The sequence below is a fragment of the Corvus cornix genome, chromosome 4, assembly GCF_000738735.6.
Source record: "Corvus cornix cornix isolate S_Up_H32 chromosome 4, ASM73873v5, whole genome shotgun sequence".
NCBI lineage: Eukaryota > Metazoa > Chordata > Aves > Passeriformes > Corvidae > Corvus > Corvus cornix.
The window spans coordinates 59,082,686-59,101,501 of NC_046334.1; the positions used below are offsets into that span (position 1 = coordinate 59,082,686).

The 18,816-nt window shown below is 38.9% G+C and overlaps 1 protein-coding gene across 3 annotated transcripts in view; it reads left to right on the forward strand.

The window, feature by feature from the left end:
* The first annotated feature begins 8,113 nt into the window (after positions 1-8,113).
* The window catches only part of RAB28 (RAB28, member RAS oncogene family), a 61,719-nt gene continuing 51,016 nt past the window's right edge, over positions 8,114-18,816 (forward strand). Inside the window, exons 1-2 of one of the 3 annotated variants that reach the window (XR_005601775.1) lie at positions 8,114-8,372; positions 15,465-15,561. Coding sequence is in view for 2 of the 3 variants with exons in the window: in XM_039551097.1 (XP_039407031.1) it covers positions 8,295-8,372; positions 15,465-15,561 (175 nt within the window). In the remaining variant the exon portion in view is untranslated. The remainder of the gene's footprint in view (positions 8,373-15,464; positions 15,562-18,816) is intronic. The other 2 variants (XM_039551097.1, XM_039551098.1) reach the window with 2 other exon arrangements.

The following is an 18,816-nucleotide window of genomic DNA, read 5'->3' on the forward strand; positions in this document are numbered from 1 at the left end:
GCAGCACCTAGAGGACCCCATGCTGGAGCAGGCAGATCCTCGAAGGAAGCTGTGATCCTTGGAAACCCACGGTGAAGCAGGGAAAGAGTGTGAGGGGTCCTCCCTGAGACAGTGTGTGATGAACTGACCACAGCTCCCATTGCTTATCCTCTTGCACCTCTTGGAGGAAGGAGTTAGAGAATTTATGAGTGAAGATGAGCCTGGGAAAAAAGGGAGGGATGATGGAAAGGTGTTTTAGGTTTTGGGTTTATTTCTTTTTCCTACTCTGATTTGATTGGTAATAAATAAAACTAATTTCCCCAAGTTAAGCTGGTTTTGCCCATGATGGTAGTTGGTGAGAGATTTCTCCCTGCCCTTATCTCAGTCCATGAACCTTCCATTGTATTTTCTCTCCCCTGGGCAGCTGAGGAAAGGGGTGACAGAGTGGCTTTGGTGTGCACCTGACACCCAGCCAAGGTCAACCCACCATAGGTAGATATAAACTATGTGGATTTTCATGAAGAGTAGCTACACATTAAGGCAGAAAAGTGGAAATAAGTAGATAAGGTGAAGATGGGAGACTTAGATAAAGAGAAGATTATAATGGATGTTACTGGAAGAAGTATCAGGTTGCAGGGGGTGGGCTACCTGAGCAGTAAGTTTCAGGTGCAACATTGTGTAATGCATTTCTTAATGAGCTGCCCAAAAAAAGCAGGATCAAGCTGATTAACTGGTAAGAGGATTTTGGGAAGCTACAGCAGAGACTCAAGATACTGGGCCAAGAGAACTGGATAACTGTGGCCTGAAACCCTTGATGTCATACAGCCATATAGAGTGCAAAGTCATGCACTTGGAACTAGCAACTAAATCTTCAGGGGAAAATGAGACTTAATAGCTAAAAGTTTAAAAGGAGAATGAGATGGCTGTTAGATCTACTGGAAATGTGATTTCTGTGTGATAAAAAGCAAATGCAATTGTTGTGCACAGTAAAAAAAGCTGGGGAAAAGGAGAAGGAAAGTGGACGTTTGAGATTATTGCACTCGTCTTCCCAAATAGGCGTGCTGAGGCTCTGCCTTCCAGGAAGTATCTAAACATCTTCCTGCTGATGGGAATTAATTCCCTTTAAAAAAAAAAAAATTCATTTGCTTGTGTGTGTAGCTTTGTTTCACTTATTAAACTGTCATTATCTCAACCTTCATCTCTTGATTTTGTCCTTCTGATTCTCTCCTCACTCCTGCTGAGGGAGAATGAGCAAGTGACTGGGTGGGAGCTTCTCTGTCAGGTGGGGTGTTGTGGTTTCACCCCAGCTGGCAACCAAGCCCCATGCAGCTTCTTGCACACTCCACCATCAGCAGGACTGGGGAAAGAATTTTAAGAGTAAACACACAACATAGAAAAAAACCACCAGGCTCTAGAACAAACTTCCAGGAAGAGTGGTGAGGGCAAATGGCTTGCCTACTTTTGTGATGGAACTCGATGGTTTCCTTCAGGAATTCAACAACAGGACACCAGTGATTCAGGTGAGTCCTTCCAAACATGCAGTACATGCTAGAAAACAATTTTGGATTTTCCATGCTGTTATAAAAGGAAAAAGAAAAAAAAGAAAAAAAGACTTTGTTTTGAACTGGTAACAGGTCAAGACTGTGAGAAAGACAGCTTTCTCCATTATTCCAACAAGCATTGAGGTTTGGAGACAAGAAACAGGAGTTCCCAGTGATCGTCTGTGTTCATGTGGGAAATTCCAAATTTGCATGACTGTCTCAGTAGAAGTTAGATGTAATTCCTTTATAAAATAATTCTTACTCTGAAGACCCCTTGTCTTTCTGTAACTGTTGTTGTTAGCCTGGCTGTTGCTGGCCTTTATACTCTGAGTTGGATAGTGTGCTTTAGTGAGAAAAAGTGTTTACCACACTGAAAACGTGGTGTGGCTTTATTAGTAAATTCAGCTAGTGAAAAGACAAGAGAACTTGTTTGTCCATTCACACAACTGGAGAGTAGGTTTCCAATGTGTGTTTTTCATGTTAGCTGTGGCTAGAATTACTGATCATGTCTTAAGTACTAGCCAGATGTCAGTGAGCTATTTCTCTTTCCCCAATACAGGCAAAAAGGTAGCGCCTTACACAAATTAAAGTTACTGCTGACATTTCTTTTCTCTCCCCTCCCAAGGACAGACAATGTAGGAGGAGATAGTTTCAGTGGGACCACATACCTTGGTCACTTTTGCCAGAGGGAGGATGCGGTCAGCTTTCTCTTAAACATTTAGCTTGGCCTCCACCGTCTCATGCTCGGTGAACCTCATTGGTTCTGTTTTACTGGGTAGTTTGTGGGGAGCAGCTGGCTAGTGGTTCTTCCCTGTTTTATTAGGGAATGTAGTTCATAAAAGTTGCGGCCTTCAGCTTAACCATATTCCTGTGTGGAAAGTCTTGTTCACTGCAGTGTCTGGGCCACAGACGTTTACATCACTGTAATCAACAGCATTTGAAACAGTTACTCCTTAAGTGACCTTAGGTTAGCAGGATGCAAGATGGAAGAATGCCCTTCCAAAAGCAAGGATTTCCAAGTTGAGTAGGAACTGGTTTTTACATGTATAAAAACAAGTCATTATTTACCATTTCCACTCAGTGGTCTGGCTAGTCAGCCACATTAATCAGAGTTTCACTCAAGGCACAGTCATCAGGCAGTGCAGAAGAAAACACTGTCTGGTAAAGACATTAGAGATGATACTGATGAAGAAGAAACAGTTTGGGTTTTATTTGCAAATCTGTAGTGCAATTAAAACCAACAGCTGCTTTCTACTCTGCTCCAGAGATGGGTGGCAAAATCAACATTATAATGGAAGTAAATATGTTTTCTTTTTAAATGCACACTCCACTTTTGTGGCAACAATTTTATTTTTCTTTTCAAGGACACTTTCCTCATTCAAACAAATGTAATGTCAATTTCCACCTTGAAGAAGAGGAGCATCTACAGATCCCAGCTACAGAGACTGGAAATAGAAAAATTGGTATGAATGAAACTCAAAAGAGAATGAGTATTGTTGTATAATCATGGGAAGAAAAAGCAGAACAAAAATTAAAAGAATGTCTTGTATTGGTAACAGAGGACACAGTTCATGTCAATCACTCTGAGAAATGTGTTGTTTCCATCAAGCGCTGTAAGGACAGCACAGATGACTCGGTAGCTAATGACCCTGCATTCCTGAAGAGGATGGCAAAAAGGTTGAAGGCTCTCACACATGCTATTCCTTTTACTCTCAGCGCAGATTCCACCTCATTCAGCTTGATTCATTCTTTTTCTCAGAGCTTGGGAGAAGCATACATCTATTTCCTATGTAGGTAATAATTTTTGGTGCTTTTGTAGATACTTGCATGAAGGGAATGCAACCTTATAGAATGTTCTAAAAAAACCCCTCCCACATTCACAGAGTTCTAGTTTGCATTTGTACAGTTTGCATTTGCAAATACGGTTGACTGTGTATGCCACAGTTGTTTAGTCAGGCCAACTTAAGAACAAGGGGGCAAAGGAACCAAAACTGGAACTGTGCTATTTCTTCTTCAAACTGAAATGAATTACCAAAAATGGTTTTCTAATTAAACTGGAACAAAATGACAGGAGAAAAAAAAAAAACCAGAGTATTTCTGACTGCCAGCTCAAAACGTGAGCAGAAATGAAAAACAATGGCTTGCACTGAAAAAATGTAACCAGGGGTTTGTTGGGGAAAATGTGAAGGAGGCAACTAGTGACATCCAAGAGCAGCACAAAATTCACCGGTGCCAGGAATGAAAGTTCCTTTTGACCCAGATGAGGAGTGAGCTGAGTGCCTCGCTGTGTCTCCTGAGATGGAGGAAGACGTTGCACAGAAGATGTGGACTAAGAAGAGTGAATACTAAAAACTCCCACACTTGTCTCTGACCCTCAGAAATTCCCACAGATTTCCCCTTCCAGCCCTTCTTCCTCACCTACATAAAAGCTCTGACTTCTCCACCACTGCCTGTCTCCTCTCCTAAACATCTCTGGCCCCTCCTGTCACACTCTATTACTTCTGTCTCTCCAAAACTCATTCAGCAGTTGCAGTGACTCCACTTAGGGAGAGTTACCAAGCCTTTAAATAGTCAAGCCTTTGCAACTAGAACTGAACTGAAACAACTTCAGTGATACCCTGAAGAACTAAAATAAGTAAAAACATTTATTAAAATCACTGCCCAGCTGATAAAGGTGGAAGATATAGTAATGGCATAGAGCAGCAGCAACAAACAATCTTACAGACTCTTCAAAGTCCTCAAGTTAAAGTCTGTGTAACTTCAATATAAGTCTTCTGGGTTTACTTTTCTCAGCAACCTTCCATGGACTCCTGAGAGGTGTTTTCAAACGCCCACAGCTCTACTGATCAAGAACTATTGAAATGAGGGGAATTGAAATGAAGTCACATAGCTGTTTCCTCACTTTTTTTGAAATACAGATATAGAAAACTATCTATACCATTTGTTTCACATATTAAGAAGTCGATTTAACTCAGAAGAAAATGGTCAAGTAAAGTAATAGGCCAAAACTTGACAGAGAATGAGGATGCAATTACTTTCTTGTTTGTAGCCTTAATGAAATATGGGAATTTTAAAATTGTTGTCATCTCAGTTATTATTCATAATATTCTCAATTACCAGTGGATTAGCAGTGAATTTTCATCATGAAGAAATAATATAAAGTATATAGAAAGTATAATAAAAAACCCAAAAGAGCAACTATCAAAATACAGACAGAATGTCAAATAAAAAATACATATTTATTTAACAATATATATTTATTTTTCACTGAAAAGTGACCCAGGTACTTTTCAAAGTAACTGCTCAAGGACTTTTTTCTTAGTATTTAAAAAATGCGTAAGTCTCAAATTATTTGTACACTGCCATCAATGATTCTTTTTTACAGCAGTGTTCTGTTTATTAATTCCAGTGTTTTTCAACTGTGAAGTATCAAAAAGTTCAAGACTAGCTTCATTTCATCTGTAAAATGCTATCCATATTTAGTTAAGAAGGCAATGACAAAACTAGTTCAATTTGAAAGCCTCCCAGAGGGGATGTGTTGGTAGCAAAAATTTGTATCACTCTACGTAAAATTACACCACACTCTTAATGCACTTGCTGAACATCGCAAGCAAGATGTGTAAAGATTTGCAGTCAGATTGTTTGCTCTGTTATGCTAGTAAAGTTAAATAATGGTAAACAACACTCTTTGGTAGTATTATTGCTGAAGCATTAACTCCACCAGGCAGCTTTTTCTTGTACACTGATCTTTTGTATAATAAAAAAGGATTTTAGTACATCCCCATCATTCATAGACTTATGCAGGGAGGTTTTGGGGGGCTGAGTTGTCCATTTGCATTACTATCTCCTGGGGTAGTTTCCATTCATTTTTCTTGGTAGTCAACAGCAAGCACACGTTTATCCACACCAAGTATTCATTCTATTTCCAAAATCATGCTTTAGTATCTAAGTGCTTATTTAAATAGATCAGATAAACAGGGTCAAGACAAATCTAAGCCCATGAAGATGAAACAGCTTTTTCTATATTGCACGTTCATTTAGATGATGATGCTGATTTTTAATAAGCTTGGGTAATTTGAGAAGGAAAAACTAATATAATTTAAGAAGTAAATTAAATTTTGGGATCTGTATTAGAACACACACATTTCTTTGTGGTATTTCAAATGAAAATACACATAGTCTGGACACCTGGAGCACCTTGCTCTCTCATCATTCTGCTTTTGCACACACAGCTTCTCATCTTGTGGGTTAAATAGAACCTACTTCTCCTCAAGAGCATCAGAAAGCTTTAAATTAATATTTCGTACTTTTTTCTTAATGTGGCTGAGGCAGAATTTCAGAAATATGAGCAGTTCCACCAACATTGGTTTATCAATCAGGTGTCTGCCCTGGAGTGAGAAGTGAAGCTTTTAAATGTCTAATGCCAATTTTACAACTGTTCAGTAGGTCAGAAATCATTAAGGAAAATTTCACGTTTGTCCCTATTGCTCTTCCTTCCAAGAAATGCTGTTCAGCTGAGCCCTGATGCTGATCCTGCTGAAGTGCCAAGTTAAGAGAACTTGCAGTACAATTAGGCTAAAAGATGATCTGAAGTGGAAAACAGTTAATGAATGACACGTTTAATTTGATTCAAAGTATGGAGTGACAAAGGTGTGTGTCTCGTTTTCCATTAGAATTTAAAGTACTTTATGGTGTACCACCCCCCCTCCTTTTTTTTTTTCCCAGAATGTCATTGGGAAAGCATTTAGCCTCAATTGTGCAAACACATGAATACATGATTTACAAGGAACTTCTTAATCCTGCTGAGGACTGAGTAAAACAGTGCACTCATAATATTGGAAATTTCAGACATACATTTCATAAAGAAAACCTGAAAGAGACTGAAACAGGTTTGATCTCTATGCAGGCATTATACAAAGTTGTTCTAAAAATTCTTAGCTTGTTATTGAATCCAGTAAAATACATCAATATTTTAAAGAGTTCCAGCTGCCTCTGTTCAAATTGTCATATAAATGATGCCCAAAGAATTGTTGTCACTCAAACTGGAAAAATATGTCAAATAGAGGCTTGCAGAGACTTGGTACTATTGGATATCATTATTAATGACTTTTGAATAGAGTATAGATCTCAGAGTTCCAGATGTAACCAAGCTGGGATGGCTGGTATGCATTTTGGAGGACAAAATTATAAATAAAATTATATTATATTATAAAATTATATATATATAATATTATATAATATTATATGACAAATTATGGAAGTAGCCTGAAACACAGGATTCAAATCAATGGGGAAAAGCAGAAAGCACTACAGTGAAACAGAAATAAAGCTTCAACATTTATGAAATGCCAATAACAAGAGAGGATTCAGAGGATTTTTTAGTAAATCAGGATTGGTATGAGTCAGCAATGTCATACCGTCAGGAAAACAAACATCATACTGGGATATATAAACAGGAGTCTCGTATGTAAGACACATGAAGTAATACTTCCACTCTACTCAGTATTCCCAGGGCCTCAACAGAAGTACTGTATCCAGTTTTTGGCACAGTACTGCAAGAAAGTGGAGAGAGGCCAAAGGAAAGCAACAAGAATAATCAGAAGTCTAGAAAAGACAACCCAGGGAAAGACTGACTGAAGAGGAGTTGTTTAGTCTATGGGAAAGACGACAGGCCAAAGGGACACTGGCAGTCTTCAAACACGGGGAAGGCTGATGCAAAAGAGGAGTCTATAGCCTGTTCTCCACGGCCATGGCGCGTGATAAAGTAACAGTCTAAAATTCAGCTACCTCAGCTAGGTTTTCAGCCTACCCTGCCGAGGGCTACCTCGGTAAATTTTCTTACTGATTGCCTATATGGATAGAAAAGTTCTGAGATTGTGTAAGAAAGTGGTGGAGTCCTTAGAACTAGGATTGTTCAGTCTGCAGAAAAGAAGGCTCCAGGGTGACCTTACTGTGGCCTTTCAGTACCTAACGGGGGTATGGGAGCCAGAAAGTGACTTCATACAAGTGCATGTAGAGATAGAACAAGGGGGACTGGCTTTAAACTGAAAGAGGGGAGGGTTAGATTAGATATCAAGAACCAATTCTTCACTGTGAGGGTGGTGAGGCACTGGCACAGGCTGCCCAGAGAAGCTGTGGATGCCCCATCCTCGGCAGTATTCAAGGCCAGGGTGGATGGGGCTTTGAGCCACCTGGGATAGTGGAAGGTGTCCCTGCCCATAGCAGGGGGTTTGGAACGAGATGATCTTTAAGGACCCTCTCAACACAAACCATTCAGCGGCTCTACAACGTAGTTGCCATATTTAGTTGCCACAGCCACACCCAGCGGCTTCCCCGGGCAGTCCCACACGGGGCGGCCCCGTCCCTGCAGCGGGACACCCGGACCCTAGCCCCGCCCCCCGTTGCTCGGTTACCGCGCCTGGCGTCACTGCGGAGCCCAAGGCACCGCGGCGTGCGGCCGCGAGCCGGGCTGAACCATCTCATCACCCTGAGGGGGCAGAAGTGGGTGTGTCCCGAAGCAGCTGCTGGACTTGTCGCTGTAGCTTCCGCCCGCAATCTACCGCTTTCCCCCCCTTCCCTCAGCGCTGTGGTTGGTTTCGCCCCGCGCGGGCCATAGCGACGGCGGGCGCGCCGAAGATGGCGGCGCTGGTTTCTCCGTCGCTGCCGGCTTCGTGAGCGCGGCGCTCGCTTTTCCCCCTGTCCTGTCCTCGCTCCTGCACCCGGCTCCTCCCGGCTGCTCTCAGCCTCTTATTCCTCGCTGGGACCATAGAGATCATGTCAGACTCGGAGGAGGAGGAGAGTCCAGACCGCCAGCTCAAGCTGGTGGTGCTGGGGGACGGCACCACTGGCAAGGTCAGTGTCGGCCCCGCCGGCAGCTCCTCTCCCTCGCCGCGGTGCCCCGAGCCCTTTCCCGGCCTTCCCCTTCACGCTGCCCCTGGCTGCTGCTGAGGAAGGAGCAGCCCGCGGCGGCTTCCAGTCTGTCGCGCAGCCGCTGTCGCGATACCCGGCTGGCTGCTCCCCCTGGGCTCCAGGCCCTGCACGGGAGACGCGGGCTTCCCGCCGGTATCCGCGCCGTGCCCGGCAGCCAGACCCTCTGACGGGGCTTCCGCACCCGAGGAGGCATCGTCAACAAATAGACGTACACGACTGTAATCCAATTTTCTTGAGCCGTAAGAAAAGGAGCGGCGAATAACGTAACTCCTGTGGTGCTGACGGAGTTTCCTTCTGATCCCCGTGCGCTGCTGATGGCGCGCTGGAGGCAGGAGTTCCTTGGCTGGAGTCGCTGGAATAGCCCAAAGTTCTCGGTGGCTGCAGTGCCCCGGGCGCGGAGGGCTCGGGCCGGGCTGGAGCACGTGGATTCGCGGCTCCCCTCGAAAGGACGAGCAGGGAAGGTCGCTTAGAAGGGTCTGCAGGTGCCCTTCGTTTTGGATGCAGAGCTACCAACCTCCCGAGCTGGACAGAACAGTTTGCATCTAGCGGAGTTAGTATTCCAGAGTTTGAAAAGGCACTGCTGGGTCCATTTAGTTTTCGTTTGTAACTTTTATGATTTTGTTTTTTTTCCCCTATCTATAATCACCATAATGAAATCCTGTTTATAAAAGTTTATTTTTCAACAATAATCAGACAATAAAACAATCATACAATAATCCAACAAATTTCTCTTTGTGAAAGAGAAGTTTTGAGAAGGAGAGACCAAAGAAGGCAAAAGAGGGGCTGCTTTCTTAACCATTAAAGTAGTAACTGATCTTAACTATACACTTGAACATATCTATTGTCATATGGAGCCCAAATAATTTTGTGAGATACACTTAAATTTATTGTGTGCTTGAAGTATGCAGTTTTGTTCCTCTGTCGTTTACTTCTGAAATTATAGGGAGAAGAAGTTCTGCCTGACTCACAGTTCATATGAAAAGTTTAAATGAATATTTAAATGAACTGCCTTAAATTAATAGGAATAAGCTCTTAGTGAGAGTACATGTGGTTTTGCTCACTTATTCAGAGCTCTATGAAGAAACAAAACATTTTTTTATGTTTCCAGCAATTCTAAGCCCAGTCTGAAGTGGTATTGTGTTCATCTGAGTCAGTAGATGGGCAATGCCAACCAGCTGTGTGATGAGAGCATAATAAATGCACAGAATTGACAGCTGAAGTGCTGCTTCACTGGTAGCATTTCCCAGGAGTTTTTAATTAAAACTGAAGAGTCCTTTCACTACTGCTGTTGAGCAGCTTGTGGCAAGCCCTCTCGCCAAACGTGGGCTTTCAAGCGTTCTTGAGTTTTGATGTATATTCCTGGTGGTTCCTACCTCTCTCACAGGAGCTGCCACTCACTGCATCTCCTGCTGACTCTGGGAATCTCATGCTTCCAGGGCAGGTTATTGAGCATGAACAGCAGCAATACTCTGGTGGGCTGCTTTTCCTCCTGTCCCCCCTAGATGATGCTGTAATAGAGGCTCCTTCGTGCCATCCCAATGGCCTGGCAGCACACACATGACATAACAGATTTGTTGTAAGGTCTTGTAAAAACAGAGAAGCAATTGGGTCATGGAATGGGAAGATAAAATGTACCTAGTGCTATTTCAAGCACCTCAGAAGTCTAAATTGTTGAGGTTCCTCTCTTTTGTTGGCTACTTGTTCTGCTTACTTGTTAAAACGTGTATGTCTATGTGTTTTCAACTCTAAATTGCCTGGCTTGCACATCTGGATTGTAGCTGGTCTTTCCACACATGCATACTTAAAATCTCTTTTACTGTGCAAGGTGTTAGTTTTTCTCTTCCTCTGTCACTCTGGGATCATGAGACTGGAGGAGTGTAGAAAATGATGGGATATGTCTGGAATACTGTATCTTGTGTTTAGTATGAGGTGTTCACATTTGACTTCTGTCTTTTGCCCCCTCTTAAAAAGAAAAAAAAATTGTTGTTGTGGGTCAGGTGGAAACTTGCTTTCTGTTTTCCTCATCTATTGCTTAGAAGCAATGTGACTCTGGTCTTGTGCAAGGATTAGTGGCAGCTTAAAAACAAATCAGTGTCAGTTCAAGCTAAGGGTAGTATTTGTACTTACCCTAGCAAGGAATTACTCTATCTGTGAGGCAAGGGGGGGAGGCTGTGCTTCTAGTCATTTGTTTTGAGGTGATTGAATGGATAATTGGAGACCTAGAATTTTAAGGGTAGCAATAAGCACTGCCAGAGCAAACTCAAGTAGAGAAGAGTAAAAATGGAAGAAAGCATAAGAGAAGTGAGACAGAGCAGAATCTGTAAAACTCTTAGAATAAAATAGAGATGGTAAGGTAATGGTGAACTGTGAAAAAGAAAATTGAGGGAAGCAAGACTGGTTAGTCAGAAGATAATAGAGAATGATTTTAATGAACTAGACAAACTAAGAAAATCTAAAAAGCAATCAGAAGTGGGGACAATGTGAGATGAAAATAAACAGCAATTATTAATAGCAGTTGGCTCTTTGATTTTGTGTATAGGAAGGGCACGTATAGACACAGCAGCCTTACATGTCTAAGTTTTAAATCAGCCCTCTCTTCCTGAGCCGAAATGATTTTCCATTAAAATAAACCAGCATTACTAGTATGGATTGAAAAAAAAATGTTATGATCCAAGTATTTCTACTCTTTTTGTGCACAGATTGGCTTAATACTGAAATATACAAGGATGCTGATTTGAGGTAGAATGCTATGATTTGCTACTGTTGAAAAATGTTTTGGGCCTGTGGAAGCAAATCCTGGAGCTATTCATGGGAAGGGAGGTCCTGAAAAATAGGTGTGCCGAGGTTCTGTTTATTTGCTATCTGTTGTAGCTGGGACTGAAGTGTGGTAGCAGAAACAGCCTACCTTTTCCTTCTGTTAACAATGGATGATGAAAATGAAAGAATGAATGCTCAAGCTGGTATGGGAGTTTGCAGGAGCTAAAACAGGCTGGCATAAAAAGTAGTGTCCTGCTTACTTTAGGGTTTTTTAGGATACCAGATTTTTAAGCATTGTGGCAATTCTGAATTGTCTTGTTACAGTCAGGCTCAAAAACTTCATCGATGGTGACAAAAATATTGTTGTCACTGTTGAGTCTTGCAAATGGAAAATTGAATGAAGTGTGCTGTGCTGATTGGCCCAGCTGCATCAAATAGATCTACGTCAAATGTCAAGAAGTTATGATAATTTTCACTTTTTCAGTGAACAAAGTTGCATCAGTAGTTAGGAGTGGGATGGAAGGACATCAGCTTGGACAGCTGTGTGTTTTTATGGCAGTTAAAGCATTTCATTATTTAGCCTAGTGTTTGTTTTTATTTTGTTTGTCCTAAAATTTTTGCCACTCGGATAGGACATAACTGAGGGATGGGTGTAGCTGTGCATGGATAATGGCATTGACGTTCTAGAAGGGAGTGAGGGAAGGGATAGAGACGTGGTTTTTTGGAAAGTGGATTTTCAATTAGTGGCTGAAGTTTGTACATTGGTGCAAATTCATGGCTTCAGAACTATGTGCTTGCATCTAATTGAATTTTGGGTTTAGTTTTCTTTCTTCCAACTATGATATTACACTTTATCACTGCTTTCTCAAAACTTTATTCTGTAGGACTTTACTCAAAGAGTTGTCATTGGTGGGGTTTTCTCTACAAGTTTCTGGTTGCCCTGGTGAATAGTCATTTTCAGAGATGGCTATCATTGCTTGTTCTGTTTGACTTTCAATTTACTTCAATTTATTGATTTTTCAGTTTATTTAATAGATATTGTTTGATTTTTTTCCTATTTACTCATTATGTAGGCCTTTAGGAACAGCATGTCAGCAGTTCATACCGAATTATTGACATTGAAAAACAGAAGTGAGAAACTGTCATGCCTTTCATGTAAGGTTGAATTCCGTCTTTGCTTCTTTCAAAAACACCTTGCCAAATATCCTATTGTAATTTGCGCTTAGAATACTGTATTTTTTTTTTTTTTACTGCTATCTTGGTTGCTGTACGTTAGCACCCAAAGATGTTTTCTTGTCTGAAAGGAGGGGCTTTTTAACACCAGCCTTCAATAGTGTATTGATATTTAGAATAGGATGTCGACCTTCACTTTGGAGTATTTAAGGCAAGTGTATGAACCTTCCAAACTGATGGAATTTTAGCTGGAAATTCTGCCCTGCAAGCTGGTGTCCTGGTTGTCTTGGTAGAGGGGCAAAGGAACAAGGCCTTTGTGCTATCGTACTGTTCTCTGACCCCAACATTAAGGGGTGGAATTGTATGGAACGCAACCTTTCTAAAAAACAATCACTGATTACTTATTTATTTTTACAACTAAAGTTCTACTGAACCATTATTTAACTTCCATTATTTCTTATATAGATTATATTCAACATATCCTCTCAGTTAAAACTGTTGAGCAAAATCTTTTATGGCAAGCATGGCAGTGAACACTTCTGGGATTTGAAGGGAGTATTTGCATTGTAAAGGTACTTGAATATGCATTGACATAACTTCTTTGTTTATTGTTGTAAAGAAGTTTGGACTGTTGCTCTTAGCATTTTGTGGATAAATGCTTGTTTTGTGAATAAATAGAGGACCCTAGACTGGTAATCCAACACCTTCTTTGAGCTCTAACATTTATTAGGAAAAAATTTAAAAGGGAGTTAGTCAATGATTTTGTGCTATAAATTCCTTTGCATTCAAGAGCACAGTAGAGAAAAACTGTTTAAGTGGACTTTGCCATGCTGTTGATTACTTCCTGCTCTTACAGGTTGGCTGTTAATTGAATGTATATCATTTATTTTTACTAACACCTGTAGAAGTCCTCAGGGAACATTGAGTATAATGGAATGATAAACTAATATTTACTGAGCCTTTAAAACAAGAAGGGAGTGGTTACTTATTTAATGAGGATCTAAATTAGTGTGTTGAAGAATATAGAATTTGATGATATAGTCAAATGATCCTTGTACCTGTACTCTAGGCTCTAGTTACTTTTCCAAAAAGGTACATTTCAAGAAGACTGAATGGTGTATTCATGCAGCCATCTTGTTCTCATCTACATCTTTAAGGTCATGACAGATTAAAGATAATGTCTTTGTAATCTTGACATGCTAACTGTTGGGATTAAATGAATCAGTTCTACTGACTCTTCAATACTGCAGTCTGAATCTGTATTGAATTTTATTTTGTGTATGTTGTTAGTATTACTGTCACATAGCTGAAGCACGATTCATCCTGAGGCACGATGAATCTTCGCACGATTCATCCTCTGTGGTCTTCCCCCTTTCCACAGTGATATAAATATATAAGCATACTTATGCTATTTCTAGTTTACTTGCTTTTTTCCCCATTTGTTTATTTATTTTTAATCCTCTTGGGGCTTGAGTTCAGTGAAGTAAATGAAAATGTTGCCATAAGCTGTAACTGACTTATTGGATTGTTTCCTAAACATATCTTCTGATATCATATAATTCATTATATATATGGGAGTGATAGGAATATAAGTATGATATAGAAACATGAAAACAGTAAATCTCGTTTTATTTACTTAAAAGCAAATTTAATAGTTGAATAAATGTTTGCCTATTCATACTAGAGCTTTAATGCTGGAGCTCTGGTGATCATGTTTTAATGCAAAAAAAAAGTTTGTACATTCGACATCATTAGCCTAATTTAGATCTTTGTTATAACCTTCTGTTCATAGACCTTGCCTATTGTCATATCTCAGAACTGTTGGCATTATTTTGCTCTTGCATTTTTGACTTAATGTGCTCTTAACAGCAATTTCTGGTAACAGTTGGAGTAACTCATCTCTTCAGGTCTTGATGAATGGAAAACTGGCAAGAAAAAGCCCTTCTGGCCCGTTTTGAGTTTTCTCAGACAGTGTAAGGGTTTTGTTAGCCTCTTAGTATTTTTCCTTCTCTAAATAGGTAAATAAATATTTAGATTATTTTTTTCTGTAGTTAATTTGTATTTATATTTACAAATGTCATGTCAACAAGAGATTTTTAAGTGTACACTATTTTGATGTGGGTTGTATTTTATAATTTTTAATATTTAGTGTTAATTTTTTTCACAATACAAATTTCCATATTATTTATGATTGTACCACTGTTTTCTCCTTTTCTGTTTTGTGGGCTTTTTGTGTTCTTTCCTTTTCTACTCCCACCCACCTTTTTTTTTTTTAATTTTTGTCTTGAATGGAGACCTTAAATTGCCACAAAATTGTTACTGACAGAATATAAATGCCTTGCTTCAGTAGTTAATCTAGGTTAGTTTTGTATCTTTTTAGCAGTATATAGTAAAAGCTTATTGTTATGTCAACAATGTATTGGTTTGCTTTCATAAATCCACAAAATACGAACTGAAGAAATAAGTTTTCAAAGTTCTGCTGAAAGGAATGATTCTTTAAATATGCATTCTTATATGAGTTCAGCTTTTTTTTCTGTGTGCAAGAAAGTACCCTTCCCATCGCAGAGTTCCTGTAATCCCTGATCCTGAAACTGATGTACAGAGGCAGAAATCTTGGCACAGTTAGGAGCCCCCTGCGGGATTCTGCACTGTGCAGATCTCTATTCCCTCCCAGAAAGAGGTCTGGGATCATGGTGTTCTTTACTAGGGGAGGACCCTTGTTTTGGAAATGAATGCTTTTTAAAAGTGCTAAGATCTTCAGGTACAGATAGTGCCACTTAGATTTGTGTCAGTTTGAGCATACTAATGATACCTTATGAAAATCTGTGTAACATTTTGTTATAGGACTGTTACAGTATTTTTGAAATCAAAGCAAATACGCACCTTGCTTCTTTTTGCATAAATTAGTAGCCTTTGCCACCTCCTGTTATTATGTTGAAACTGACTGGAGTGCTTGTCAATCCAAGTCCATGAACACTGTTAGCATTCATTGATTTAAAAAGTGCTTAACTGTATTTCATACTTCTGGGTTAACATAAAGTTTATTGCTGTTTAAAATGACAGTTTGATACTGTTCTGTTTTAGACATCCTTAGCTACACGTTTTGCTCAAGAAACATTTGGAAAACAGTACAAACAAACCATAGGACTGGACTTCTTCTTGAAAAGGATATTATTGCCAGGTAAGAGAATAAAAACTAACACTGAAAGGTTGGGTGGCAGCAAGACTTGCAGAAACAGATTTGTCAGAGTAATGTGTACTAAATAAGGTTAGTGCAGTGATTTTTATGGCAAAGTAAATTAGGTTGTTCAGAGAATATTTTGTTTGTACATTTTTGCCAGGTGACAAAGAGTTATGCATTTTCAACTTACGTCTCTAAGTAAAGCACTGAATTCAAATAAAAGGAATGCTATCTATATTGATGAATTTTATTATCCCTGCTTGAGTGCACTCACTTTCCATGTGGTTAGTGTAACACACAACAATGAAATGGAACTTTAAACATATTAATTGAAAAAGTATATGTATTTTGAAAGAAATATATATGTTTTTAAATGAAATACACAATTCATATTTGAGTTGTGTGAGAGAAACATAATGCAGCTATGGACTCACAGTGGTCTAATATGCGAATGCTGTTTTATGCAAGGCAGCATGAAATTGCTGGTATTTAATAGACCACTAAAATTTAGGGTCCCTTGGCACTCATAAAAATACAGTTTGAGCATTCAAGATGTTTCACTTCACGACAGGAAAGAAACTATTTAGATGCCAGTTGCAGCACACTGTGTGGAAAATGCAAAGAAATAATTAAAAAAGAATAATTGCTGGTTAAGTTTGTCTCTGAACAATTGGGGTTTAAAATATGTCTTTTCACTGACTTTTGTGTACTCATAGTCTAAATATGCAAGTATATAATTAAAAACATTTACTTCTGGATTCAGAAATCAGAAGTTAGAAAAAGTATATGTAATTATTAAAAGCTGTAGTGAGATTTGATAAAGTTGATGCAGGTTCTATAGTTCTGTCTTCTCCTTGTGAAGGGTGGGGAGGGAAGCAAACCCAGAAATTAAGCATTTTATCTGTAACCTGAAGTTATTAGAAAATATATGCAGTTCTTTAACTTTTTTTAAAAATATATATTGCAAATAATTTCTTCATTATGTTTATATATTTTCTTAAGTGAAACAGAATAATCTTTTCACACTACTTCTGTATTCACTGTTATGGTTAGGCCATTTTGCTGTACTTTTTTAGTATCTGGTGAGTGATAAAGTACCAAATTCCAGTGCTTATTTCTCCATAAAATCAACAGAATAATTTTTTTATTGTCCTGCTCATACCTCTAAAAATACCAGTGTGCATAATACTTAACAGCAGTACTTGCAAGTGGAATGTGTACACAAATCATGCAGTGTGCATGCTGAGAACTTGTACTTTGCAAATTTTTTTCCAGCTGTTAAGCATACAGAAGCTACTAGTACATTGCTGGGATTCTAAATATTCTTGTTGAGTAGAAAATTTGGAAAATTATCAACTATTGCTTCATTCATTTTTGTTCATAGTTTATTTTGTGTGTGAATTTCATTCATTCATAGTTTATTTTGTAATAAAATCAGAATGCAGGTAAAAATAGCACCAAAAAGTCTGTACATCTGTTTTCCTCAAAACAGTAGCATTAGTATTCATATTCAGGAAGAAACATTTTTCTGTAGGTTGTCATTCTGGTTTTGCCTATGCCTATATATGTGTTTAGGTATATATGGCTCTCTGTTTTATAGGTAAACTGGACTAGTTGTGGGAAGTGAGAGGGAGGGAGGTAGCATTTCTAAATACTGGAATGGGAAACGTTACTTTAGTAAGTGCATTTTTCTAATTTCTTGATTATTTCTGGGTTTGCAGAGCTGCTGTGTTTACTCGAAAGGTTAATTCATACCACTGCACAGAAATTATGTGTGTATCAGTAGGAAAAAAAGACTCAATTTCACTTATTCAGTAGGAGAATTGATGAATAACTATGGTTCAGTAGTTGATTTTTTTCTTCTTCAACATAAACAAAGATTCCAGAAGTTAAAATTATGGGTTTCTAGAATTGCACAGAAGTTTACATTAGGCCACATTGAAATACATTGCAACTTATAAAATAAAGTACTGTTTTTCTGGGTTTTTTTTATTTTTTAAGATAAAAGTGGCATTTGTCTCCAGTTGTTTTAGTAACTAATGCAGTTTTGCAGTGAAAATATTAAATACTTTACATTGTAAAATAGAGTTTAATACAAATCAGAAATCCTTTGATAAATTTTGAACAATGTGACTTTCAGTGTTCCAACATGAAAAATTCACCTCATGCAGTTTGTTCAAAATACTTTTTTTAAAGTGCAAATCGGTTTCATCATATTTATTGATGCAGAATCTTGTATAGTCTGGATGCAACCATGGTGTAGATTTTAGTGCTTAAATAGTGTATCTGTTAGTCAGAGAGTCTGCTGATAGAGACTCTTAAGAGCCATAGTTGTATACTTTTTGGGAGGTTGTGGGTGCAGTTCAGTAAACAGGATTCTTCTGTTAAAAGGATTTTTTTAAAAGTCATTGGTGTAAAAAGTGGTCAGACTTGTGTTTTTAGTTCCATCTTGACTGTGCAGCGCTTCAAATAAGGTTAACCAGTGCACCAAGTGTCCTCCTGCAGGGTCAGTGCTGCAGCAGCCCAGTGGCTTCAGTTCATACCAGAAGCAGTCTACACACCCGCGCTGGGCTGCCTCGTGTATTTCAGCTTTACACTTGTGTGCATTTTCTACAGACAAAAGAGGAGCTGGAGTTTTCTTGTTCCTTATCAGTGTATTGCATGTTATTTTGATGGGATTCTTCAGTTATTTTTATTGGTGTATTAAGACTGTTTCTAAGAACTGTCTTATGCTTTTTTTTTTTGTTTTGTTGTATGTTTGTATGTTCCTGTTAAATTGAAAAAATAAAAGATTTCAAACTTTGTGCAGAAAACTGTATGTGCTACTATCAGAGTTGTTAATTAAACACTTGCTAGGTAAATTGCCTGCAGTTTTTCTTTTTGTCAGAATAATCCTAACATCCTTCTTTCTCCCCCAGAATCAATCTGAGCACAAAGCAAATATTACAGAACCTAATTGAAATAAAAGGGAAAATGAAGCATTTTGCACAGGAAATGATCAGTATGAATTTCATAGTTAGTGAGGTCCTAATTAAGGAGGAGTTCACTTTAAATGAACATACCAATCTTTTTTTTTCCCCTGTTTCTTTTTTCTGTTGTTAATGAAGCAGAATAAATAATTTGTAATAGGAGATATTTTAGTTGGACAGTCATAGTTAGACTATTTAATTTATTGCACTAAAATTTCTCATGTTATTCCATGCAATTATCCAGATACAAAGCCCAGTATGCTGTGCATACTTACTTCCTTAGGAG